A 27,877-nucleotide genomic window follows, 5' to 3' on the forward strand; every position below is an offset into this window, starting at 1 on the left:
GGAGAAAGAGTTTACCAGTTAGTCATTCCTAAAGAAAGAAGAAAACAAATTTTGGACTTAGCTCATTCTAGCTTATGGGGAAGTCACCTGCGAACCAAGAAAACAGCCGAATGTTTGAGATATTCGTTCTATTGGCCTGAAATCAAGAAAGATGTAAATGAATATTGCAGTACTTGTACTTCTTGTCAACTTCAAGCGAAAAAGCGTCCCTTTGACGACGTTCCGATTATGCCAGTAACACGTCCTAAAGAACCATTCCAGGTAATTAATGTGGATATCCTTGGACCTGAAGAGCCAAGCTGTAGAGGTTACAAATATGTTTTTTGTGCTGTTGATCAATGTACAAGGTGGCCCGAAGCGGTGCCATTGAAGAATTTGAATGCCAAAGTAACATGCGATGCATTGTTGCAAATCTTTTCATGCACAGGAATTCCTCAGATTGTTGCTTCAGATCAAGGAACTAATTTTACTGCTTCACTGACTTAAGAGTTTTTGAAAAGGATTGGATCGTCCCCAAGGTTCTCGACTCCTTATCATTTAAGTTCAAATGGTAATTTGGTACCATTTGAACTTAAATCGAAGAAGGTATAAAGATTTAATGCTGTTTTAAAGGGAATGATACATCATACCATTAGAGAACATTCCAAAGACTGGGAGAAACATCTACCGTACTTACTTTGGGCTTATCGAGAAGTTCCTAATGCTACGACTGGTGTTAGTCCTTTCCAAATGCTTTATGGAAGACGTCCTAATGGCCCTTTGTCTATTTTGAAAACGTCATGGACTGATGAAAATCTTGTTCCTCATGGACAGTTAAGTTCAGTTAACGATTATCTGAATGATTTGAAGATGAAATTGGAAAAAGCTGCTGAATACCCAGGACTTACAGATGTTGGAAAGCAACAAGCTTATGCATTCTACCGTAACCGAAAGACTTGTCATAAAGAATTCAAGGAAGGTGACAGGGTTATAGTTTTAATCCCTGATAGCCAAAACAAAGTTTATGCCAAATGGACGGGACCTGCTACGATCATCAAAAAGCATACTGATTATAGTTACATAGTACAAATGCCTGACAATTCCTCGAAGCACGTTCACGCAAACAAGATACGAGAGTTCAATACTGCTGTGAATAATGTCGGTGTGATATATGATACAGATATTGATTTCGGTGAAGTTGAAAACGTTCCAAGAATTGTTCTACGGAAAGCAAAAGAACACTATTCTAATGATGAATGTGATTTTACGCACTTTGAACCGCACAAGAAGAAAGAACTTATGGAAATTTTAAGAAGGCATAAGAATCTAAGAACTGGTATTCCGAAAATCGCTAATGTGGGAGAACACAGCATCAAACAGAAACCTGGAAGTATGCCAAGAAAGCAGAAACCGTATCGAATACCTGAAGTTTTAAGAAATGAAGTTGATCGACAAATAGATAAGCTTTTACAGCTAAAGGTAATCGTTGAATCAGAAAGTGAATATGTGCATCCAGTAGTTTGTGTGTCCACAAAAGAGAACGGTAACCTTATGTGTAGACTAAAAGACTATGCTGAGTTTATTGATGACGTGACTTAAAATGACATGATTATATTTTCTAGCGAGTGAAGCATGACTGATGTTATGAACTATGAACTATAAGACATTTTGACTGTTTAGTTTGAATTTTTTTTGAGCTAAAATGCTAATTTTTCCCCCCAACATTATGTAATATGTTTAAAGATTTAGCCAGGGTTTGCTAAAGTATTATGTTTATTTTTACATGATTGATTTGTATTGTCTCGTTTATATGATAACTGCTTATATGATTATGATCATGTGAAGGTTTTAAATTTGAAAAGTTAATTGAATGTTACATCTTTTAAATGAATAGGATTACTGAATTTATGTTGAAGTAATATTAATTTAAAATGGTAAGAATTGGTTAATTAAATTCGAAAATTTCATGAATGTTATTTTATTTTGTTTCAAGAAATGTTTATATGTGTGGATATGACAGGTCATTGAAAAACGCAATCAAATCTTTTAGAGGGGAGCTGTCATGACGTGATGACCACGCATGCACAGTTTAGCCGAACGGCCTGCAACGCCTCTCTCTCATGAGACTTATGAGAGAAGAGTAGTTAGTAGCGCAGTAACGAAGGTAACGTGCTGTATGCCAGCGGGGATGCAAAATACACATTTATACTTGTGTGTTAATCGTATATACTTATTATTTTGTTTGTGTGTTAATAAAGTTTTTGTGCCATTAAAATGGTTGGTTTATGCAATGCCCACATTACGATACGTCTACGGTAGAAATTAAATACATATCCAGAACCTACCCGCCCAAGAAGAAGGATATGGACATTAAATTAAAAAATAATATATATAAAAAAATTTTATATGGATATTAAAATTTTTTTAACTAATAACATAGCTACTTTACTTTTCCTAAGAATTGCTTCATAAATTGTGCTAAAGTGCAATTTAAGCATTTATTACCTTGTTTATTTTTCAGATTTAAAATGTTGTGTAAATAATTTACCAAAATGGAAATTTGTCACTTTATAATATGATAGCAAAAAATATTTCATTTCAATGTTACTTCTTGAATACAGTTTCAATATATTAGCATTATTTTAATGAAATTGATAAATGCTATAATGTTTTTTTAAATAAATATTGTCAAAAAATTCCCAACTTCTGAATTAAATATTTTCTATAGAAGCTGATCTTAAAATCACCAAAATGTCGCCAAATTTGGAACCGTTTAAAAAAGAATTCACATTCCCAAAAGTGGAAAGTTGTTTAAGAGCTTTTCATTAGAAAAAAAAAAAAAAAAAAAAAAAAAAAAAAAAAAGAAATAATTTCCAAATGCTTGTTTTATTTCTGGCTCAGAAACTTGAGGATTCCATCATTTATATTAGAAATACGAACAAATTATAATCCATGAATCTACTCACCCATCGAAAAGATAACTATATTTATCAATGAATCGCCAAACATATTTGTCCAAAATGCCAATTTGAATTCAAAATGGCAGTCATAAAAACAGATAGAAATTTCAGATGATTAAATAAAGACCTCTTGCTGAATTTGGTCGAAATTAAGGACTTCTAAGGACTAAAAATCAATTCCAAAAACCTAAGGATCATATGAACCCTGATACATACATTTATGCAGATTATTCAATACTTAATTTCTTTAAATATAACACAAGGCAATAATATTTGATAGCAACAATTTGAAAAGTGAAACGGACATTTAAAGTTTTTGACGCAAAATGCCAAAACGAAATCAATAGTCCTTTTGAGCTAACGAAAGAAAAAAAATCAGCTTTAGATTTAATTTACTCCAAAATTCAGTCATTACGATGATTCAATAATTAGATGCCTGCACTTTAGTAGCATTTTATTACATTAGAAAATGCTCCACGAAGGCATCCCTACGTTTAGGCAGATAGCTCTCGTGTGCTTTGCCATAATTAAATAATCCAATCCATTTTATTACACGAAATTAGTTTTAAAATATATTTTACTTCTTTTTAGTATATTTTATAAATATTAACTAATACTCTCAGGAAGTTAACAATCATAAAAAGTTACAAGTAATTTTAAAGCGTTGAATCCCGCATAATTTATTCAATCACCGTTATTATGTAAGAAACTTATTTATCATTGGATATCACTGGCAGTTTTTATGATTTAGCGTTTTATTTTAATAAAAGTACAAATTCCTCTAAAGTTATTAATCTTTTCTGATATAGGAAAGGAAACATATTCCAGTTTCAGCCAATGAATGAAATTATTAACTAGTTAACAGCAGTGTAAGAGAAGAACTCTAAACTTTTCAGCATCTTCAGATGAACACTTTACTTATTACTGAAACACATTAATTAGAAAAAAGAGAATTTAAACTTTAATTTAACCCTTTCAGGACGGGCGTCCCATATATGCATTCCCTAAGAACGTCTCTTACCGCCGGGCGTCCCATATATGCATTCCCTAAGAACGTCTATTACCGCCGGGCGTCCCATCCACACATCACCAGAGATTGCATTCAGAGGACGGGTGATGCGTATACGCATTTTAAGGTGGAACGTTTTTCTGAAGGCCACTAGATGGCATCCTATGTCCATTACTTTTGAAATGAACACAGATTTAGGTTCCTGAATTTGAGTTTGATATATTTTGCTTGACTTTGGTATTTTATTCATCAGCTGTTTGAGAGTGGGGGGGGGGCGAAGAGAAAGCGTAAGCAGAGGTGGGCTCTTTAAATCGCTGCGTGCTAATGAAAACATTCTCGATCTGATTTATATCCAATTCCTTTTTTTATTCTATTTTTTTCCCTCTACTATGTACGGTCTTTTAGGGTTACTGTCTGGAGTTTTTTTACATTTTGCATTGCCTTCAGATATATTTCTGTTCCTTCTTTTTTTTATTTAGGAAAGCCTCACTTCCAGCCTATTACGGCGAGAAGGCACTATTTATCAGAGGAAGAATACCCTCGTATGGTTAGTGAACCATTTACTAATGCAAATGAGAATACTGATTCATTTTCTAAAGAGTTAAAAAGTGATAATTTTTCTAAGAGTTAGAAAGTGATACTTTTCTGTGCTTCGAGATTTACCACACTAGTTTTCATTTAAAATTTTGTTACTTCTTACTGTAAATAGTCTTTATTGTGTTCTTTTTATTAATTTTAAACTTTATTGATGGATTTTATCAATTAAAACTTTGGAATAATTTGAATAGCACTTCCGAAAATTATTTTACAAGATAAGCAATTTTTTAAGTATATTTTCATGTAAAATAAAGAAAAAAATTTTCTAAGCGCTAATTTTAACATATATGAGAGCTCAAATAATAATCTAAAATGATACCAAAAATTACGATGCTAGAAGCGAAACTTTTGTTTTTCTGACTTTTTTTTATAAAATTAGGCTTAGCAATGCAAAACCTCCATCCTGTACAGTGACTGCCTTTGATTCTCTTCCGTCTCACACGAGCATCTTAAACAAAGGCGCGCCGTCGCGAAAAGGTTAAGGGGCACTTATTGAGATAAGTTTTTATTAGCTACTTTTATAAAATAATATTAATTTTTTACTGATAATCATCAGTAAAAGGGATAGTTTTTTCAGTATTACTGGTGACAGTATAAACTAGCAATTTTACTATCTTTAATTGTAAAATATATGCTGTATATGCTTGACTAATGAACATCCCTAAGAAGAAGGCTAAGCAAGATAGTTTTTCAATGTTACATTGAAATTAGAAATAATTTTTCAACTGGAGCTGTGAAATGTTATATATGAAATTTTTATGAACTTTAAAGTATGGGTGATATTATTGCACAGCTAATTACAATTTGCATTAAGCATCTGTATGGCATGCTAACTTTTATTTAATCACGAGATTTGTTGTCACCCGATATATTTTACTTTGCCATTTAAAAATTTTGTTTTTTTAGTCTTCTTTGAATATTATTGAAATGGATAACAGGTTATAACTGTGAAAAGCAAAATTAGTTATTATACAAATTTGGGCTACAAATGTTGTTTAAATATTGCCTCCCATGAGTATCAAAATGTCTTGCTCAAAACGTGTGCAGATGTAAAACAAGAGTAAAATCACTTTTGTTACCCTAAAAAACTTAACATGATCACAGGATCTTAGAAGATTATATCACAGAATATGTAAATTAACTGTATTTAATGATACTACTAGCAGGCAAGCCCGCCAGCTGAGCGGGCTGAAGCCTGCTTATCATTGTTCGTTTTTAAAAGAATTCCCATGTTGACTTTCGCCTATATTCGAAAGTTGGACCGAACTACCAGTGTACGTCGATTTTACCTTTGCTGCAGCCCCTTTATTAACGTATGCATTTACAAGCTACTGCATACACGTTACACATGCGTAAAAATCACGAAAACACCCATGCACCCAGCCCGCTGGCCAGGATTCGAAAGTTGAACCGAACTACCAGTGTCCAGCGGTTTTGCGTGGGCTGTACCCGTTTTTTTAAAGTATGCATCCAGAATATACTGCATACACGACACGCATGCGGAAAATCACGAAAACACCCATAGAGACAGCCCGTCGGCCTTTATTCGAAAGTTCGTCCGAACTACCAGTGTTCAGCGATTTTACCCGGGCTGTGCCAGCTTTATTCGCGTATGCATCCAAAAGATACTGCATACATGTTACATATGTGGAAAATCCTGAAAACATACATGGAGGCAGCCCATTCGCCAGGATTCGAAAGTTGGATCGAACTACCAGTGATCAGCAGATTTGCGCGGGCTTCGCCCGCTCTATTCTCGTATGCAACCAGAAGATACCGCATACACGATACACATGCATAAAATCACAAAAATACCCATACAGACAGCTCTTTAACGGGTATTCAAAAGTTGGACTGAACTACCAGTGTTCAGCGGTTTTGCGCGGGCTGCGCCCGCTTTATTCACATATGCATCCAGAAGATACTGCATACACGATACACATGCGTAAAATCACGAAAGCACACATTCAGCCAGCCCGTTCGCCGTTATTCGAAAGTTGGGCCGAACTATCAGTGTTCAGCGGATTGGCGCGGGCTGCGCCCACTTTTTTCACGTATGCATCTAGAAGATACTGCATACACGATACACTTGGGGAAAATTAAGAAAACATCCATGCAGCCAGCCCGCTCGCTGAAATTCGAAGGATGGACCTAACTACCAGTGTTCAGCGCGGACTGCACCCGCTTTATTGCCGTATACGTCCAGAAAATACTGCACGATAAACATAACACCCATGCAGCCAGCTTGATCGCCTTTATTCGAAAGCGGGACCGAACTACCAGTGTTTAGCGGGCTGCGCCTGCTTTATTTACGTATGCATCCACAATATACTGCATACACGTTACACATACGGAAAATTACGAAAACACCTATGGAGCCAACCCGTTCGCCGGGATTCGAAATTTGGACTGAACTACCAGTGTTCAGCGATTTTACTGCTCAGGCTTTTTGCCAAGTGTAATCGCAAAAATATTCGGGTATAATATTCAAACAGTAGATTCATTATTAAAATTCCTTTTGATAAACTTCAACATAATCACACACAAAAGTGCATCAATATATATATTAATGTAATTAATCAATCATAATTATTTATAATAAGAAAACTTTCCATATACAATGTCCAAGCAATAGAAATTCAATTTAAAACCCTGAACGAAAAAAAATTTAGTCAGAATTTAAATAAATAGTTTATTTATTTTTATATATATATATTTTTTTGCAATTAAAATTAAATTTAATATTAGCTTTATGTGAACAGAAACATTTGTTACCAAAAATACAACAATATGTATATTAATGCACTTATATATAATAACAAAAGCAGTGAATGATTACGTAGCTCAGTAACACAAATGAGCATGCTGATTTAAGCTATTAGATATATTAATTTGTATTACTCAAAGTTGCTTTTCTTATTCAGATCCAAAAATCACGAATTGTTCGAAAAATGCACAAAAAATACGTATCTCGGCAACCAACAGTCCGATCGGCTCGAAATTTACGATCTTATAATTGCCAGATTTTGAAAAGAGGTTTGGTCTTTGTTCCAGAGAGATTGGCAAATTAAAATATTAATTAGCATAATGAATAAAAATGCTCTACATTAATTTCGTCATTGGTGAATGGCCTTGACGATTCCCACGACCGAACGGAAACCAGCTCTCCCCTCAAAACCCGTCGCCTTCGATTCCCAACCTGTCCACAAAGATATGGGAAGGAAAGAAAAAGTGAGTATTAGGGCGTTTTTAATTACCTCATTAATTAGGCTCCTAATTCGCAAATCAGTGTGGAATCAACGCCATCAGTCGGTTTATACTCTCGCGGGTTTAAAATTCAAAATTTCAAAGAAATCGGCCGGTAAGTTCCCGAGTTACCGATTTTTTGTGCATTTTTTGGGCTCAATTTCTCTAATTAAGAAAAATTCATATCTTGGGAACCAATAATGCGATCGGCTCCAAATTTCGAAATTTACAGCTCATAGATAGTCAAATGAGGGATGCTTTTTGCTCTAGATGGATTGGCAAATTAGATGATTAATTAGCATAATGACTAAAAATTCTCCATTACGTTAATTTTGTCCCCCCACTAATGGCCTTGACAATTCCAACTGGAGAACGGATACAACTGCAACCCCTTAAAACCTGTCGCCTTCGAATCCCAGCCTGCCCACAAAGATATGGGAAGGAAAGAAAAAGGAGTATTAGGGCGTTTTTAATTACCCTATTAATTAAGCTCCTAATTCGCAAATCAGTGCAGAATCAATTCCATCAGTCGTTTCATCATCTCGCGGGTTTAAAATTCAAAATTTCAAAGAAATCGGCCGATAAGTTCCCGAGTTACAGATTTTTTTCTGCAATTTTTGGCCTAATTAGCATCTCTGCTAATTAAAGTCGCACAAAGATGCCAATGGCCAAAATGGCGAGCCACGGACGTCCTGAATCCAACGGTATGCTCCTCTAAGCTCTACACGCAGCCGTTCCAGAGAAAATGAGGTTACAAACAAACAAACAGACGCACACAGATTTTAATAGTATAGAAGAAGATATAATTTGACCATGGTTGTAATTTATACATTAGTACTTACAATTCATATCTTCAAAGTGAATATATAAATTTAAAAACTTTAAAGATGATACTGAATTTAAATGGAAATATTTACCTGACTATCATTAGTCAATTTATCAGAAGTCAAATATATCAATCATAAGTCAGGAACAAATTTCTTTTTAAAATATAAGCACAGAAAGGGGGGATTGAGCTGTTTTGCAAATTTCACAGAAAACAATTTCCTAAAAATGTTTTATAAATCTTTTTTCCAGCAAATAGTTTGTTAGATCAAAGTGCCATTAAATTTGCATTAATGGATTGAATAACAGAATTACGCTCATCAATTTTTTGTAAACAAAAGAAATACCTAACTTGACAGGTGAAATATGTTTAGCAAAAACATCATGTTCAGCATTATAAAAAAATGCAAACTACAGCACGGTGTAAAATAATTAAAAAATTTAAAAAGAGAATGTTTTATAAAAACAGAATTAGCACATTTACCTAATTTAACAAGTGAAAATACTTCTTTAAATATTTCTTCAAGCTCTAATCCAACCCACAATGGTTCTTCCTATTAAAAAACAAGGCATAAAAATTGTATTAATAACAAAATTTCTAGTTTTTAGAATTTAAATATTTACTCTTTAACAAAAGATATACAGCATACCAAAAAATATCTTTAATAACAGCCTTCTAGCAGAAAAACCATTAAATTAAATGCTGTCAAATGTTTTTAAGCAGTAAATCTGGGTTTAATGTCATGCTACTAAAATTTTGATTTTGGGGGTTATTTAATTATTGCAGAATATTTTTAGCTATGGGTTAGACTTATAATAATATATGAAAGAAAATGATGTTGAGAAAGGCTTCAGGCATATATGCATACAAGGCACAACAAGGTTTGTATACATTTCTGCATGTGGAAATTAAGTACAGTGGAAGCTCGAGATATGAGTTTAATTCGTTCCAGCATTGAGCTCGTATAGCAAATTTCTCGTATCTAGAAACAAACTTCCCCATTAAAAATAATGGAAATCTAATTAATCCATTTGACACACCCAAAAATCTCATTACCATCTCATCTTCAGTCGACGTATCTGGTGTTTTTCAGAGAAGGTCCAAGTACAGATTTTTAACTTTATCACAAATGATAGCTTCCAACACCAAATCACCTTTTAACTGCTTCTTGTTAATCCACATCAAAACAGCTTCTCAACATCTTCTAGGAGTTTTGGACAGTGTTTGAAAATAATGGTAACTCCTTTGGCCACATCAAGTTTTTTAATTTGTTCTTTCATCTTCAGAACAGTGCAGATCGCCGATGTTGAACGCCCATAAGGCTTTACTAATTGCATCACTCTTACACCATGCTTATGTTTATCTTTGATTTCTTTAATTTTAAAGGCCATGGCTTTCTCCTTTATGTGCCACGCATACCAACAGCCTGGTTCTCATCGCTTGTTACTTGAGTGAATGCTTGTATTTAGAGATGAATTTTTCGCTCATACTTTCCTTGTCTCTAGAATTTCTCGTATATAGAGGAGTTCATATCTCAAGGTTCCACTGTAATATTAAGGACCATCAATGAAAAGAATTAAGGACCTTTCAGCAAATAGAAAATGGATATACTAAAGCAATTATCTACACTTGAAAATTAACATCATAATTTTTTTTCCAATTAATTAGCACTAAATTATAAAATTTCTAGAAACATTTATATTTTATATTTAGAACAGTCTCGGTATGACATATTTTAAAAAAGATTAGTGACTTTCTATTACATTTTGTTAAGAGTTAGCTTTATAATAATTTTTTCTTTTACGCCTCATTCCAGCATATACTTGTTCAGTCCAACGGTTTATGCAGATTTTATGTCTGACACAGGTTAAATTGGGAAGGAAAATAACAATCCACATGACTAATAACACAAGCTTGGCTGTTGCTTCCGATTTCTTGCTTAGACCGCCACTGACCAGAACAGATGTAAACACCTGACATTGATATGGTTGGTAAATGTTGAAAGGTAGCTTCACTTTGTCTGACCTAGTTAAGCTGTGTTCACACTAACGCAGTCACATGTAAAGCGTTAACCAATCGGAGCAAGTTCAGAGGCGGCATTTTGCCAGATGACCAGAGACCGCATGAGTTGACTTAACTTTAACTTTTTGACGCATCAGTTTCAGGCATCTTGTTTCAAATGTTCAGTTTATAACACGGTTTTTAAATGACTGAACTTTCAAAAGCTCTTTCTTCTTGATGGGAAAAAAAAGGGAAATGGACTAATCTTAATAAAAATTTCAGATGATAATAAAAAAATGCATATGCTAATAAAATAAATAGCATTGTAAATTATTTAAAGGAAAATTCTCAAGTTTATTAGCAGTAATAAACCTTAATAATGAACAATAAATGATATATGATTGATAATTTTTACAGAATAATGTAAAGCAATAGATTGTTGCGAGAAAATGGTGATGGATTTTGATGTACCACATTTCACGTGACCCCAAGTGATCTCATCTCACGTAAACTACGCTACAAAAATCTAATTCTCTCAGTAATTATCTACAGTAATTTCAAGTTAAATCTTAATTTGGAATACAAGTTTAAATGCAAGAATTATTTCAATTCGTACGAATAGTTTACTCGGAAATTAAAACCGCAGTGCTTTACTTCGCTAGTGCATTGTCATTAGAATTGATGAATTTAACCCTTGGCTTTCCCTTTTCTATATTTTTGCCATCAGACGAGCGGTGTGATTGCATCCTAATTGACTTAATTACGGCCCGCAAATGGCCTTAAGGCATAAAATTGAACTATCTGGTAAAAATTCTATGTAATTCTATGCCAGTATTGAAAGGAACAATCAAACTGATAAGAAATGGCAGCGACTTGTTTGAAAATGTAAAAGGTTACCAGCAAGGATATTTCGTTTGCAATCGGTTGTACCATTACTGGTGACTTGTCGCTTGTGCAAAACAGAAAAGTACCAAATCGTGCAAAAACATTTATGGTATTCTACCCCATGAAAAATTTACTCTCCAAAATAGAATCATGCAATTAGGATTTTTTAATTATCATTCAACAAAATTAATAAATAAATAAAATTAGATATTTACAGCGTTGTGATATATACAACAATCTTTTTCTGGGATATCCTATTTCTATTGTCCAAGAGATTTTTTCTGCGATATTCTGACAAAAATTAGTATTCTGCTTTTGAATAAATAGTTTAATGAGCACTAGAAATTCATCGAATTGATGAGATGTCATGAGAAAGTAATTTTAAAAAATTTTATTTCGTTCAAGCGCATTTCTTCAATTAAATTATTTGCATTGCCGTGCTGCAGTCTTCTCTCACATATTAATATAAACCACTGCATTCTGCTTCTCTTACACAAAGCAAGAAGTAAAATAAGTTATAATCGAGCAGAAATTAAATCCATTTTAATTTAAAAATGCAATCGTAAAAAGTCAAAATACCACATAAAAATTTCACCCCCCCCAAGTTTCCAGTATGAAGCACCATCTAGTGCGAGCATATGACAACTTTTAAAGTGAAAGTTTCCATGCTGGTGTGAACTGATGTGTCATGATTTCATGTAGATTTACTAGAGTTATAATCAAGTTAATAAACAGTATTTAATATAAATCTCCAATAAGCTCTTGAAGCACCAGAAGTGACATGCTGTTTTGTATTACTTTAAGTCCCATTAGTTTTAAGGAATAGTTTTATGTTAAATTTTTTAATTTTTATGTTGTATCTTACATCCATAATAAGGATTAAGGAAAAGCAATAACTCAACATGCACAGCTAACTTTTAAAGGTTGATAAGAAATAATTAAATCCTTAGATATAACAATCACAATTAATTAAAATTACAATTTATTTCTAAAATATATCCATCAAAAAGGCACTAAAAACATTTTACATCAGTTATAATTTATGTATTGATTCTAAAATGATATCCATATAATTATACATTAAAAGCTATGAAACATTTATGTTTTGCAGAAACAACACACAGCAAAATATCTACGCATCTTTTTAATTTGAAAATTTGAGATATTTTAGGTAATTTACATCAATTTCCTTCACTTCAGCACTTTTTCTACGGTTTATTTGTTTCAATAAATAAGTTAATGTTCCCACTATTCTGTGCTTCATCTTCTAATTTGTTAATATTTCTCTGAAGCCTCTGAATGTACTTCTGAAATATAACTCCTTTCTTTTATAAAATCAATTTCTTCTTTAATGAGTTTCCCCTTCATTTTAAAATTTTCTGATATAATTAAAGAGTTCTGACATTTTAAAGAATAGCTTATATTTAGGATGTATAGAAGAAACTCTAGACTTTATTTCTTAGATAATATAAGTACAGAGAATAAATATGAAATGATATAAGTTCAGGGCTGGTGCCAGAATTCTTAGAATTTAGTGAAGCACTGAGCAACAAAATCTAGGGATGGTAAAAACTTTAGAATTTACTACAGGCACTGAGGTATGCATGGTGCACTCAGACATAAGATGAAACTTTTAATAAATTATTGGTTGTCAAGTTCTTTGCTTGCTTCAATGCTTGCATCTAGTGCAAAAGTAAGAAAATAAAGGGAAGATACACATGTTAAAAGAAAGACTTCTGGGATCAAAAGCAGAAAATTTAAATAATTTTGTTTTCACTGTTTTTTCAAAAATTCTTCAAAAGATAAGAAATTTCCTATGAAACACGTTCCATTACATGTTAATACTGTGAAGACATTTTTCATTTCACCACATTTTTCTGGAACTGTAGGTCTATCTTCCCATTAAATCTTTCTAAATCTTCCGAGATGCTAGATTTAAAATTCCTTCTAACTCCATATGAGCAAAAAGCTACATGATTTGGGGGAATGGGAGCAAAGTGAATTCTCAAGAGAAAACTGATACATATATAAATATTCTGACACAATTATATAGAAAAAAGAACTCTTATAAAAATATAAAAGCTGATAAATTACGTTTAAAATAATTACAGTAGCTTTTTTATTTTATTCTGAAAAGTGTTTTGGAAACTCTGCTTTATATTTATAGCTTTTTTTTATTTTTTTTTATTTTTCAAAATCAAAATATTCCTAAATCACAAAAATTAAAAGTAATGTGATTTTAAAATAAGGCAAGAGAAAATAAAAGTGTCTCATTTTAACATCATTTATTAAATATAATTTTAATGTATTACCACTATTTTTATGATATTTATAAATAATATGTTTATAGAAAAAAATCGTTCAAAAATTCACAAATCTCCAAATAAAAAGAAATGTGCATATAAATTGGTTTTGAAAGCACTAAAATGTTGATAAGTCACCAAATTTAGCACTGCTTAATAAAAGAACTCATATTTCAAAAAAGAGAAATGCTTTCTTGATGAAATATTTTATAAACTCGCATTCGCAAAAATGAAATAATTTCGAAATGTATATGTTTTAATCAAAGAGAGCGCCTCGTGCCTAAAACTGTTTATATTTACCAGTAGTAAAATATTCAAACCTTAACTTATCAAATACATATTTGCCAATACATCGCTAAAACTTATTCCTCAAAATGTTAGTTCACACTCATAATGGCAATCATAAAAAAAAAAGAAAAAGAAAAGAAAAACACATGGAAATGTCAGATAAGTAAAATTAAAGATCTTTTACTGATTTTGGCTGAAATTAAAGACCAAAAATCATTTCAAAAAAAAAAAAAAAAAAAAAAATTAAGTACTTTCAAATCAGCTACAAAATTGCAGCTGACCTTAAACTAAAGTTATGGAAAAATATTTTAATATGATGACATTAAAAGTATTGGTAAAATAAAAATAAAATTACTGTATATAATAATAAAATGCTTAATATTTCTAATAAAAAACACAAGGATTAATCACCAATGTTATTTATTTTATTAAAAAATGTATAAAATGCGGGAATGGAAGCATATGACAGTGGTATTACATACCATTATTAAATCTAATAGTATAATTCCGAGAGACCATATATCACATTTAGAGGAGGAGGAAATATCATGCAGACCCCGTGCTAAAACTTCTGGTGCCATATACTTAGGAACTCTATCAAATAAAACAAAAGTCTTATGAAGGATAGAAATTTATTTATTACTGTCATAATCAGATAATGAGAATATAAAAACTTAAAAAGCACAAAACTACACTGACATCCAATGCATAAATATCATATTATCAATGTTAGAAGAATAGAATGCCTTTCCTAGTTTGAAACCATTGTTTTTTGTTTGTACCAGTCACTTGTTTTGACAATGGTCAGCACAGACTTACAGCATTCATAGTGGCAAGGAATCAAATAAACCTGTCGTTGGCAAGAGCCTTGAGGACCAGATAGGTGTCAGCTAACTTTAGCTCATTTCTGTCCCCAGTTCTGAGAAATGGCACCCCAGGGGCATGAGTATGAGGGTCTCTCACCCCTCTTCACCAACCACCAACCTCTCAAATGGGCTTTTGGCTCACCACGTATTTAGAGTACACTCATGCAACACAGATACCATACATTTACAAGCATCCCTGTCTTCTCTGGGATCTGGGCCTTTCTGGTAGTTAGAGTTACTATCCACTATCCCACTTGGATGGCTAATTGTTTTTTTTTTTTTTTTTTTTTTCTTCCTTAAATGATGATTAAAGCCTTGTTCATATGCATAGCTTCTTCACATGCCATTCAGTTGAAACAGATGAAAAAGTGGTTCAGAAGCATGCTATCTGAATATGTAATAATCATGCTATCATACCCACTGATTTCAGTACTGGAGGATTATTATTCTGCCACCTACATGGTATAGTGTTTAGGGGTGCCAACTGCAATGCTGAAGGGCTCAGGTTCGAATTCCGGAGAAGGCATGGATGTAAATTGTCTGTCCCCTACTAGGAGGTAACTGTGGCTGCCTATTAGGTGCCTTCAAAATAAAATTAGACCACCACTTCAGGTCAGTAGTCAGTCAGTTGAAATGGCTATTGCCGGCCATTAAAAAAAAGGATTGGGATTCTTGCCCATTTCTTCAGATATTTAATTTTATGAATTTTCTTAAATTATTTTTTCTGCTTTAGTTGGAATTGCACTGCATAAAAGCAAAACAATGGCATGATTTGGATAATTTAGCAATTTTTAATTAGTTTCCATCTGTAACAAGCGTTTTAAGTTTTAAAAAAAATCTGATGTGTACACAACACGACTTCCTTGTACGGAATATTACATTATACACATTTTTTCTTGCATTTCATTTAAACGTATTGGATTGAATTAAATCTTCTTCGCCGACAGCGCATAAACCACAAGATAATAAATGCATTCTTTAAAATTCACTCTAGTATTTGTTTACCATAGCGACACTCTGGCGCTAGATTCAATTAACAGTATTATATTTCGTTCATATTATAACTCAGAATGCACAAAATTTATATCATTTAAAGAATATAATTATCTAATCGTTGCCACATGTTCTATTCAAATACTATAATAAAGCTAGAATGATGTATAAAAGAAATTAAGCAAACAAAACAAAAAAGAAACAGTTTTTCACAGACGATTGAGTATTTCAAATTTAATTAATTCAGTTCTCACTTTGCGAGAAGGGAAAAATACATAAAAACTCAAAATATCTATATTAAAAATTACGAAGTAAATCTTAAACACTTATTTCCTCGAAAAAATTCTAGAAAGGATTAAGCATGATTTAATTGGCAATAATAAATGAAGGCATTATCTTTGTTGTTGCGAAGCTAAGTTTCTCTAGATTGGCAACAAATCCACTAGTCTGCTGTTTGAAATGTAAACAATCAATGGCTGCCATAAAAAAGGCTTAGCGGCACTTAAACAACTTTAAAATTGTTGATAATTCTTAAAATATTGCATACAGATTTGCTAAAGGCATAAAAACCTTAACCGGAAGATAAAAACATTATAATTCAATCATTTTTAAAGCAAAAAATGTACAATTTACAAACATATACGAGTAAAGAAACTGAGATCACTGAGCCGGGTAAAAAAGTGGATATATATATAGATATATTTATTGGTGCGGCCGATTGCAACCAAAATACGAGGTGCACACCTACATGTTATAGCAGTCCTATATGCAAAATTTCAACGTTCTGAGACTACTCGTTTTTGAGCTATGCGAGATACGTACATATATACGTACGCACATACGTACATACGTTCGTACAGACGCCACGAAAAATTCTCTTCAGAATTAATTTTAAAGCAGTTTTATAACTTTTTTTTTTTTTTGGAGGAAACGAGTCTTTTATTCTGTCCTTATGTACAGATATCACACAAAAACATCGTTAAATTGCTTTCGATAGCGGTAAAAATGGATATTTTCGTTCATGTTGGTGGATTTAATTATGGCAAAGCACACTAGGGCTATCTGCCTAAAGGGGAGGGATGCCTTCGCGGAGGACTTTCTAAGGGAAACTGGCTCGTATACACGTTACACATGGGGTAAACCATACAAACGCCCATGCAGCCAGCCCGTTTGCGGGATTCGAATCTCGGACCGAACTACCAGTGTTCAGCGACTTTACCGCTCGGCCGCTGGTGGGCCGGATATTTTCGTTGAAATATGCTGCCTGAAACTTTTCGCGATTACAATACTTCCTTTTTACTTCGTACAAAGAAGTAAAAAAAAAAGGGCTATTTAATTATTAACTTATGCACATGACTTTAGGCTTTTCTGCACATTGAAAAAATACCCAAAATAATAATTACAGTAATAAACTAAAGAGCATTATACAAAATCTTAAAATAAATAAAGAAAATGAATTTACGTCACTGCATCTACTAGCTGTGAATAATAGAATTTTTATGCTTATGTGCATATATTTTGGTACTGAAAAAAAAATATAATACCACATTTTTCTTAATTTTAAGATGCAATTTTTTCTCTCATAAACAATTTAAAACTGGGGTTTGTCAAAAAATTAGTATTAGATTTCTAAATATTATTGTACTTTGCATGCACAAAATTTCTAGTTTTACAATGGTGGACTTAAGACAAGTACAGGTAGAAGCTTGGCCAATACATCTGTAATACCATATGTGACTGATATGTTATACCTAAATAATTGATAAGCTTTTGCACCAGCTTGGAATTCTATGGGAGAACATTCTAATTATAGCATTCATCTGGGGTTACTAAATTATGACAAATAGGTTAAAAACTGAAAACCCACTACATTCAAAAGTCGTTAATCCGGACCTCAAAGCTACAAACTTTCTGCGCATGCATCAACGCATCGCATGCACATAATACGTTCACGCATGCACGTTTAATGTATAACGGACATTATAAGCTAAGCTAAAATTATCTAATTATCTATTTCAGTTAATGTTGCAGATTGTATTGTTCCTTAATCTTTGAATTGGATTCGGCTTATTATTTTTTCCAGACTGTTAGAGCAATTTTATAAAAGTAAGTTGGAACTTTCGATTATGTCAAATAGAATTTCCGATACTGGAGCTGCAAAAGGATCTACAAAGGGAAAGCGTGTTTCGATGTCCATCAAACAAAAAGTGGAATTGCTGCAAAATTGGATAAAGGCTCCTTTGTTTCTCTAACCATTTCGAAATCTGTTTATCAATTTCACGCTACTCTGCGTGGAGGGGGGGGGAACATCGCGGCGCACAATGAACTGGAAGTTGATCTGTGAGCACTATCCTTATCTTCAGGGCAGATGTTTTTATTTTATTCAGCTTATAGTTCCTTACTAAATGTAGTATTTCATCTCGATGTACTCCGTCTTTGATATGATTTAAATCAAATTCCTCATTATTATAAATATCATGAATACAAATCAAATAGTTTTCTGGTTGCAATTTTCTAATTTCGACTATGCGTAATGTATGCTTTACAGCATGCGCGCGCGTTGAAAGAAATGTTTAATAAAGTAAGCAAATAAATATTTAGCTTTTTTTTTTTTTTTTTTTTTTGTAAATTTTGATACCCTTTAGATCATAATTGCTCTTTATTTCAAAAATTATGGTTTCATATTTTTAATTTTATAATTTCTGCATGCCATCTTACCAGATTTAAACTGATGATCTATAATCCGGAATCGCCCAAGTCCCAACGAGTCCGGATTAAAGACTTTTGACTGTAGTACTTTACTGAGCTAACTCTGTAAGAACACATTTCACACTTAGTTCACATTACATAAAATTGCTTATTGCATTTATTTGGTTTGCCCATTTAACTAATGATAATATACAGGATGGCCATGAAAAAATTTCTCCGATATATTAACCTCTAGCAGCCTATCCACTCAACCAATTGAAATAAAATTTCAGATATTATTACCTGAATGTAAGAGGTCGAGATTGTGATAATTTAAAACTATAGAACTCTCATGGTTATGGTTAAAGTGAAAAAATTTCGGAATGGCAACAGCCACTTCTTTCATGCAAAAATTTATCAGTGCATTAGAAAAACCATAAATGTCATTAGAGCAATACATGCATAATGAAAATTGCCAGCATAAAACATTTGCAAAGAACATTGTAAAGGACCAATGACAATACAAGAGAGGAGATGGGGGAAAAAAACTTTTACTGGAATTATGTTTTCAGTGTCTAGAACCATCCAAGATAGTCATATCCCTTAACTTTGCAGCTTTGTGGCCACCGCAATCCCCCGACCTCTCTCCAATGGATTTCTGGTTCTGGGGATATCTGAAATCTAAAGTGTACATATCAAATCCCCGAGATTTCTCAGAATTGGAAGATAATAATAAAATGTGAAGTTATACAGATTCCTTCTGCAATGCTACATTCGTCATTGTTGTCAATACTCTCCCGCACACAATGCATTATCATCAGCGATGGTGGGCACATTAAAAACTGTTGTAATTCCAGCAATTTTTTTTTCCTTTTCTCTCTCTGGTGTTGACATTGGTTCTTTACGATGTTTTTCTGTGCAAATGCTTTTTGCCAGCAGTTATCATTCTTTCAATGCCACATGGTTTTTCAATGCACTGATCAATTTGCACAGGAAATAAGTGGGTGTTGCCAGTCGAAAATTTCTAAATTTTTTCACTGTAACCGCAACATGAGATCTCTATTATTTAAAATCATCATAATCTCAAGCGCATCCTTCAAATAATAATATCTGAAGTTTCATTTAGATTGGTTGAGTGGATAGGCTACCAGGATTCCATATAATGGGGAAGTTTTTTGTTATGACCACCCTGTATTTAAACTAATATTACATCTCTGCAAAAGAAAATCAAATATTTTGAATACATTGGTACACAGCACACTTGGAAAAATATGCAAAATAATGTTAAACAACTGATTTTTTTAAAAATATTTTTACTAAAAGGTACTACTTGACTAAAACTGCTATAGCATCAATTATATTTGGCTATAGCAACAAATCTATCATATTTTGTTTATTTAAACTGGAGTGATGGTTTTGTGATCAGTCATTCAACAGATATTTAAGTGTGCAATCTTCTTCAAACAACACCTTGGTTTCAATAACTAATTTCATCAAGTATGGGAAGTTTTCTTTTATATTCCATAAAGAATAGCTTCTGCATTATTTAATTTATTCAATTCCAACAAGTTAAGACTTTATGAGTGATCTCTTTCCTGAAATTGATTACAATATAACTTTAAAAAAGTCAATGTTTTCCCACAGAAATTAATTTTTTTAAAACTCTCAAAGCTACTGATTTACTACTTTTTGGGGAAGGATGGCCAGTTTTTTCCCCTCTACATTTAAAATACTTTGAAACTTATTTTCATAATCTTCACAATTTTCATTATACCTAATTAAGATTTTGAATTAAGTCCTGTAAATTCATAAGGCTTCAAGTACTTAACAGACAGAGTTTGTGATGGAGTAGCCACTGTTCTGCTGGATTGTGAGGTGAAAGAAAATAACTTCCAATTCAGACTCTGAGAAAATTTCTGCATCAAAATCGCTATTCTCACTTAAATCCACCTTTAAAGTCAGAGTTTTGATAGGGAAAAAAAAAAAAAAAAGGTAGGCAGTTTAATTAGGCCTAGAGGAGTACACAAGTAAAATTTTGTGAAGATAGCACTTATCGTTTTAATTCTGTGGGTGTGCCCAAAGTGGGCACACTGACTGAATAGAGCTTTGAAAAGAGTGCTGAAACGAGCATTGTTGTCAATGAACTGACCGATAAGATGCGGAGAAACAAAGAATACAGACACTCAGTTGTCCTAGATTATCGGTGAGCCCGGTCTGAGCACACCTAGGGTTCGCCGTTTGATTTTAGGCAAGATTTCAAGGTAGAAATTTAAAACTAATATAGAATAAGGAGATTAGCATACAGCCAAAAAAATAACATAGACATTTCTTTTCAAACATTTCCTTTTATACCCTAAAAACATCTAGAAGATTTCTTTGAAAAATGAGGGTCTTAAAAAACTAAATATGACTAAAATATATGGACTGGCTTGTGTTGAGCTTCCATCTACTATAAATAAAGAAGGTTCCGAGTAACCTATAAATCTTTTTTCATTAAATTTTTCTGTGCATATAGAAGGAAATTTTTAGTTGTGTCCAGACTGGACATACTGTGCCGCAAAGGGTTAAAAACTTCTTTCTCTTAGATATTGCACTATTAGTTTAACTCTCTTACCCAATGCAAAATATTTATGTCTGCTATCTAAAGAAGATGCAAACTGAATACAAACTGGAGTTCCTAAAGTCACAGCTCACTTCCAATCTTCACATAGAAAAAAACAAATTTGAAGCATCGGAAACTGTTCAATGTTTACATCACATGAAGCTAAGTGTGCATCAGCTGGGTTTTGTTTACTTTATATCATCTGCTTGTACATCTAAATGATTCACCAGAATCAGAAAGTACTTCACGGGCACAAGGTTCAACAATGCTTATGCTTAAATAAGCTAACCGCAGTGGACACAGAGTCATCTAGTGATTTAAAAAATTCTAAAAGAATGTGTATGTATGCCACACCCATCTCGAAGATCGATGAAAGTGGTGTGCACCAGTGCATCACCCAGCTGCTAGCGACATTTGGGACTGATGCATATATGACAACCCGTCTGCAGAGGATTTTTAGTTCAGCAGCATGCTGTTGCGAAGGAGTTAAGCAATGCTTTCATTAACATTACATTCAGTGGATAACGTAAGTCAGTTATGCTGCTATTAGCTAATCTGAAGTGACCTGAGCAACGCAAAATGCATGAAAATTCCCTATATGCTATAGCCCTGATCGAGTTAAAAAAATACTCTAAAATCAACAAGCTGTAAATGCTACTTCACTTCCTTAATAGGACAGTTTGGAAGAACTGTTTTTCAAGTTTCCATGAATCTGCTTCAGTTAAATTTTGGAGGTGGTAGATACAGCAGATCATATAAAGTTAAGAAAACATAACTTTTTATTTTATCATTAAAGACGATTATTTTAGTTTATCATTAAACATGCTAATCTGCAACACCTACATGGATCTGAGATACATTATTCACATATTACAGTCGCAGTACAAGTTTCAACCTTGAAAAGGGATGATAGGAACATGATTTTGAACGATTATACTTAATCAAAATATTTCCACAAATAAGAATTCCAACTGAACATTATAAATATAATTTGAAAACTGAATATAATGAATCAAAATAGAAAAATGTGCAACTAGTTTATGAATTAAGCCTAAAGAAAGGTTAATTACTTAATAAAGAAATATTTATTTATCATCAATTTAATTACCTTCATAGCATAAAAATTATGCAGTGATAAAACAAATGAAATGCTAATATCACATACAAACATAACTGCATAATGGAACTTAACAAAAAATAACAACAGCATTGGTATGATAAATAAAATAAAATAAGAGTATGCTTTTATGAAACTAGTTATACCATATACTCAACAGTTTTTTCTGCTATATTTTACTTCATCCTAATTGTTAAGTTCTCAGTACTTTTTCTATTGCTTTTCAATGTATGGCTTTTCAGGTATTTTAGGCAAGTAGATAATTTACAACAGCACAGCACTCAGAGCTTATGCTGCTTTGAGTAATATGCCTCTTTGGAGAGTTTAATAATAATAAAAAAAACCTGAACTACAATTCAATTACACATGTGAAGAAAAGAATAAAATTAAAGTAAGTAGTCTAAATGCTGGGATAAAATTACTAGTAATGAACAGTGATAGCTATACTACAGATAATAAGTATACAACCACCCACACAAACAAACAAAAAAAATCTTCTAGCTGCTTATTGGATGAAGAAGCAAGCTGTATATGACAACCTAGGGTGGCAAGCTGTATATGACAACCTAGGATGTGCTAAATATGTCAAAAACCTTTAAATTTACAGTTCAGCAGGCTGTTTTACTAGAGCCAATGTATCATAAAGAGCATCACTGATCCTTCTATCGTGGTTTAAAAATTTATCCAAAAGTAATTTTTCAAGCAAATAATAAAAATATAAAGTTTTAGTTACATTTTATATATATTTATATATATATATATATATATATCATGTATGTATGTATATAAACTTACAGCATCTAAAGTTAAAATTAAATTGGAATCAAAGTAATTATAATAATAATCAAAGTATTAATAACAATATCAACAATATTAATTATTTGAATAGTGTTGAGGAATTGCCTTGCTTTGATTCCAATTTAAATTTAACTTTAGATGGCTTAATTTTATTTTACTTCAATCCTGCAGCTATAGTGCAGGACAGGTTTAAAAATTTTGTTTATAATTTTTAGCCTTTTATTATGTTTTTTTATATATAGAGAGAGAGAAGAGATTTTTCACATTTTAAAATATGTATTTCACTTTAACAATATTTATTACAATTAAACAGGTTTACCCAATAGGAAAAGAGACAGTAGATCCACCTTCAGTCATATAATATAAACCATAATTGGAAAGCTTTACATGACCCTAGAATACAGAACAAGAATGATTTTGTGAACACTATAAAAATGGGAACCACAAAAGTAAAAATACAATGAAACAATATTCTTTTTTTTTTTTAAATTTACATCTAAGGAAATAAAATAAAATTTTCCATTTCATGCACATGCCATACTTTTTATCCAGTACAAAAATAATACACATACAATAATATTTATATAATTCGTATCTACAATTTAAATTCTCATGAAAAAAATGAGCCTTAAAAACAGTTCTGAAAATTCATTTATAACAACATCCAAAATTTAAAAAACAAATGCAGATAAAAAGACTAGGCTAGATTAATTATCTGCTTCAGGGTGTGTCTTTGTGAAAAAAATTTTTTTTTTTGAAAAACTAACTCACATTTACACTCATGTCCATAAATTAAGGATAATTCGGAGACACGCAGAAATCGAACTCTAAAATAAATATATCACCTGTAAAATCACTACACACATCTTCAAGAATCATATGCAAATTTCAGGAAGTAACTAGATGACACCGATGATACGTCACAATGACGCGAGAGTAATATCACTACATATAAGGAATACAGGCAAAGAAGTAAAATTGTTCGCAGGCGCTTTATAAGCATTTCAGCGCAATAACCAAATAGTTATGACACAAAGGACGCATTTGGATGATTTTTTACGTGGTAGAATTATCAGCCGTCTTAAATGTGGGCGTACACAACTGGAAGTATCAAATGAACTTGGAATTGCCCAGAGTGTCATCTCCAGGCTTTGGCAACAAGTCCAAGATAATGGTAATGCTGTCCAAGATGATGGTATTTGGCAGTTATTGCCAAAAGAACAGGCGGAGCACAGCCTCAGACCTGTCTCATCAGCTCTCTTCAGCCACTGGTACAACAATTTCAAAGCAGACCGTGTACAGACGCTTAGGGCAGATTGGTCTATATGCTCGTAGACTTGTCAGATGCGTTCTACTTACTGCAACTCACTGTCGCCTGTAGTTAGCCTGGAGTAGAGAGCATGCATTGTGGAAATCGCAACAGTGGGCTTGTGTGATGTTTTCCGACGAGTCCAGGTTTAGCTTGCAGCCTGATTCTCGTCGGACTTTCATATGGAAAGCTCCAGGTACCCGTTACCACCAAGAAAACATCATTGAACGACACCGTTACGGTGATGTAGGAGTGCTCGTTTGGGTGGAATTATTCTGGGTTCCAGAACTGACCTGCATGTTCAAATTGGAACCATGACAAGCCAAATCTATTGGGACGTCATTCTGGAACAACATGTACACGTATGTTTTGGGGCACCACGGGCGCAAAATTTGTGTTTATGGATGACAACGCCCGTCCTCACCGTGCAAACATCGTAAGCGAATGCCTTCAGTCAGAGGATATCACCCGTATGGACTGGCCAGCATTCTCACCGGACTTGAATCCAGTAGAGCACGTGTGGGACATGCTTGGGTGATGAGTTGCAGCCCGTCAACCTCCTCCTACATGTCTACCGGAACTTCGGAGGGCATTGCTTTTTGAGTGGTGTAATATCCCCTAAGATCAGATCGATAATTTGATACTCAGCATGCCGAGGTGTTGTACGGACTGTATTGCATTGTCTGGGAGACATTCAACGTATTAACAATCATACCAACCATGTAATATTACATTGGTTTTTTGTAAATAGGGTTTTTTTTTTTTTTTTTTTTTTTTTTTTGTAATTTGCTCCAGGGATAAAAAAATCGCTAATATTTTTAATAATATCAAACATATAGCATGTTTTTTTGCTCTTTACCTTTTGTTTAATAAATAAGCTTTACAAATAAGTCAAATTTGTTTTGCTTCTGACTCTTCCTCTGCCTGATTTTGCATTATCCTTAATTTATGAACATGAGTGTATATTACTTAATGAGAAAAACTACAAAAGCACCACGTAGTAGGCTTGCTCAGTCACCAGAGCTGAACTTACAATGAACTACCAGTGTTCAGTCATATTACCAACTTGATCAGTGGTTAGCTATAAACAGCAAAAAAATATTTCCTAACATACCACATTAATATCATCTTGTTTTGGGTTATGATGCAGACGTAAGCCCAAAAACATGATTTTAAGACATGAGAAATGCATAACGAATTTTATTCGTTGGCTAAATGGAACAAGAAATGGAAGAATTGTCCCTTTTAGATATGTGAAATAGAGTCAGAAAAAGTTATCAGATGATAGAGTTGTCATCTCGCATAAATTTGCAGTTTCGTGGTGACCGCAATTCCCCAATTTCACTCCGATAGATTTCTTGTTCTGAGGTTATTTGAAGTCTAATGTATACATATCAAATTTACAAGATTTGTCGGAATTGAAGATGCATAAAACTTGAAGTTATACAGATTCTTCCTGCAATGTGACGCTCGTCATTATTATCAACAATATTCCAAATGTTAAGTGCAGTCGTCTGCTATGGTGGGCAGATAGAAAACTTGTAATTCCAAAAAAAGTTTTTCTCCCCTTTTTTCCTCTATTGTTTTATCACTAGCACTTTAAAATGCTCTTCTTTGCATGTATTTTATGTAAGCAATTTTCATCATATGTCTAGCATTCCAATGCCAGTTATGATTTTTCAGTGTGCTGATCAACTAGTACAGGAAAGTGAGGTGTTGCTATTAAAAAATTTTGAAATTTGTTCACTGAAACCATAACTGTGTGAGCTCTATTATTTGAAATCATACCTTCATATAACAATCTGAAATTTTATTTCAACTGGTTGAGCAGATAACCCGCTAGGTGTTCACATACTGAGAAAGTTTTTTTTTTTTTTTTTTTTTTTAAGACCACCCTGTAAAAGTAACAATTTTAGGTACGTAAAAAAATCTGCATGAAAACAAATATAATTACCTCACTATCAAAACGAATACTACTAGGGCAAAGACAACGATGAACTATTCCTTGGCTGTGCAGATATGACAAAGCATCCACAATTTCAAAGATGGTCCTAACTAATACATTTATGCTGCAAAGGGAAATCAATAATTACTTAAATTTAAAAAAGAATTTTCTTTTAGCATAGGCAATTAAATAAAAAAAAAAAGATTAAAAAGCTGATAAATTTTATCACATTTCTTTGCATAAACTGGAAATGCATTATGGTCACAATAAAGTAAGCTGAGGAAAATAATAATTTCTGAATACAGCATGCTTGTCATGGCAAAATTTACATAAATGGTACTGAATGGTATAATAAATACCATAGAAACTTTTCATATTCAATTTCTAAAATTTTAGCATCAGCTTAGCAATAAATGAATCAAAGATGTATTATATTTTTTTGCATTACATTATCATTTAACTGCTATGAAGCTATCAAACATCAAATATTGTGTAAAAATTTATCTGAAAGAACTTCCTATTTTCAGTTTTTCTCTGTAAAGCACTTTGGCACAAAATATTAAGAAAAATAATTTGTCTCCCTTTACACACAAAGATATTTAATAAAATAGCACATAAAATAAAAGTCCCACCCCACTAATACTCACCATTATTTCACTACTTCTCCATATATATTACATTCACACATATTAAAAAAAAAAAATTCAAAGTTTCTAAAAGTAAGAAAATAAACATCTGTGGCCTACTATAAAATATAAATCAAGTTATCTTTTAATTTCTTTGATATCACATTATATTTTTGCATGCAAATCTGTGAATATAAATAATTTTAAAACTTCATTATGCAAATTCCTCAGATATAAGCTGGTAATTCTATATGAAAACACTGAATATAAATCAATATGTATGAGTAAAATATTCATTAAAATGCTCATCCTAAAAAAATTGATATAAAATACTTATAAACAAAAAATTACAGTTAACACCATTTTCATAAATTTTTAGTTGCATTCAATGTAAAACAAGAAAACAAATAACAATCAGTGAAGTATACAACTCCAATTATCCTAACTCCAACTATCCAAATCGCTGATTATCAAAATTGCTTTCAGAGTTTAAGGAAAAAAATTAAGACAGAAACGTAGTGTTGGACAATCAACAATTTCAGACATTAAAAGGAGCAAAGATACACTTTAACTTTGAGTCACGTTTTAAAAAAAAATCAATGCAGCAACAAGAAAAAATTTAGATGTTGTTTTCAAATGTTGTTTTGCAGCAAAGTTCTATGGAAAATACAATTTCGGGTCTGATTCTTTGTGAAAAAGCTAAAATCTTTGCTCAGAAGCTTCGTTGTTCATCCTTTAAAGCAAGTGACAACTGGCTAAAAAATTTTAAGTGCAGGCAGGGTGTAAGTCAAGCAGCTTACTTTCACCGAGAGGTTCAGCAAGTACTGACTTTCAGCACT

The 27,877-nt window shown here is 32.6% G+C and overlaps 1 protein-coding gene across 3 annotated transcripts in view; it reads right to left on the reverse strand.

The window, feature by feature from the left end:
* LOC118182946 (TBC domain-containing protein kinase-like protein) overlaps window positions 1-27,877 on the reverse strand; it is a 140,853-nt gene that overhangs the window by 93,752 nt on the left and 19,224 nt on the right. For all 3 annotated transcript variants that reach the window (XM_035352329.2, XM_035352328.2, XM_035352327.2), the window contains exons 4-7: window positions 26,422-26,536; window positions 23,478-23,551; window positions 14,577-14,688; window positions 9,101-9,170 (exon numbers count right to left, since the gene is read on the reverse strand). In XM_035352329.2, the coding sequence (XP_035208220.1) occupies window positions 9,101-9,170; window positions 14,577-14,688; window positions 23,478-23,551; window positions 26,422-26,536 (371 nt within the window). The remainder of the gene's footprint in view (window positions 1-9,100; window positions 9,171-14,576; window positions 14,689-23,477; window positions 23,552-26,421; window positions 26,537-27,877) is intronic.

This window comes from Stegodyphus dumicola, chromosome X2, assembly GCF_044657685.1.
Source record: "Stegodyphus dumicola isolate Sdum_Otavi_A_Nest chromosome X2, ASM4465768v1".
NCBI lineage: Eukaryota > Metazoa > Arthropoda > Arachnida > Araneae > Eresidae > Stegodyphus > Stegodyphus dumicola.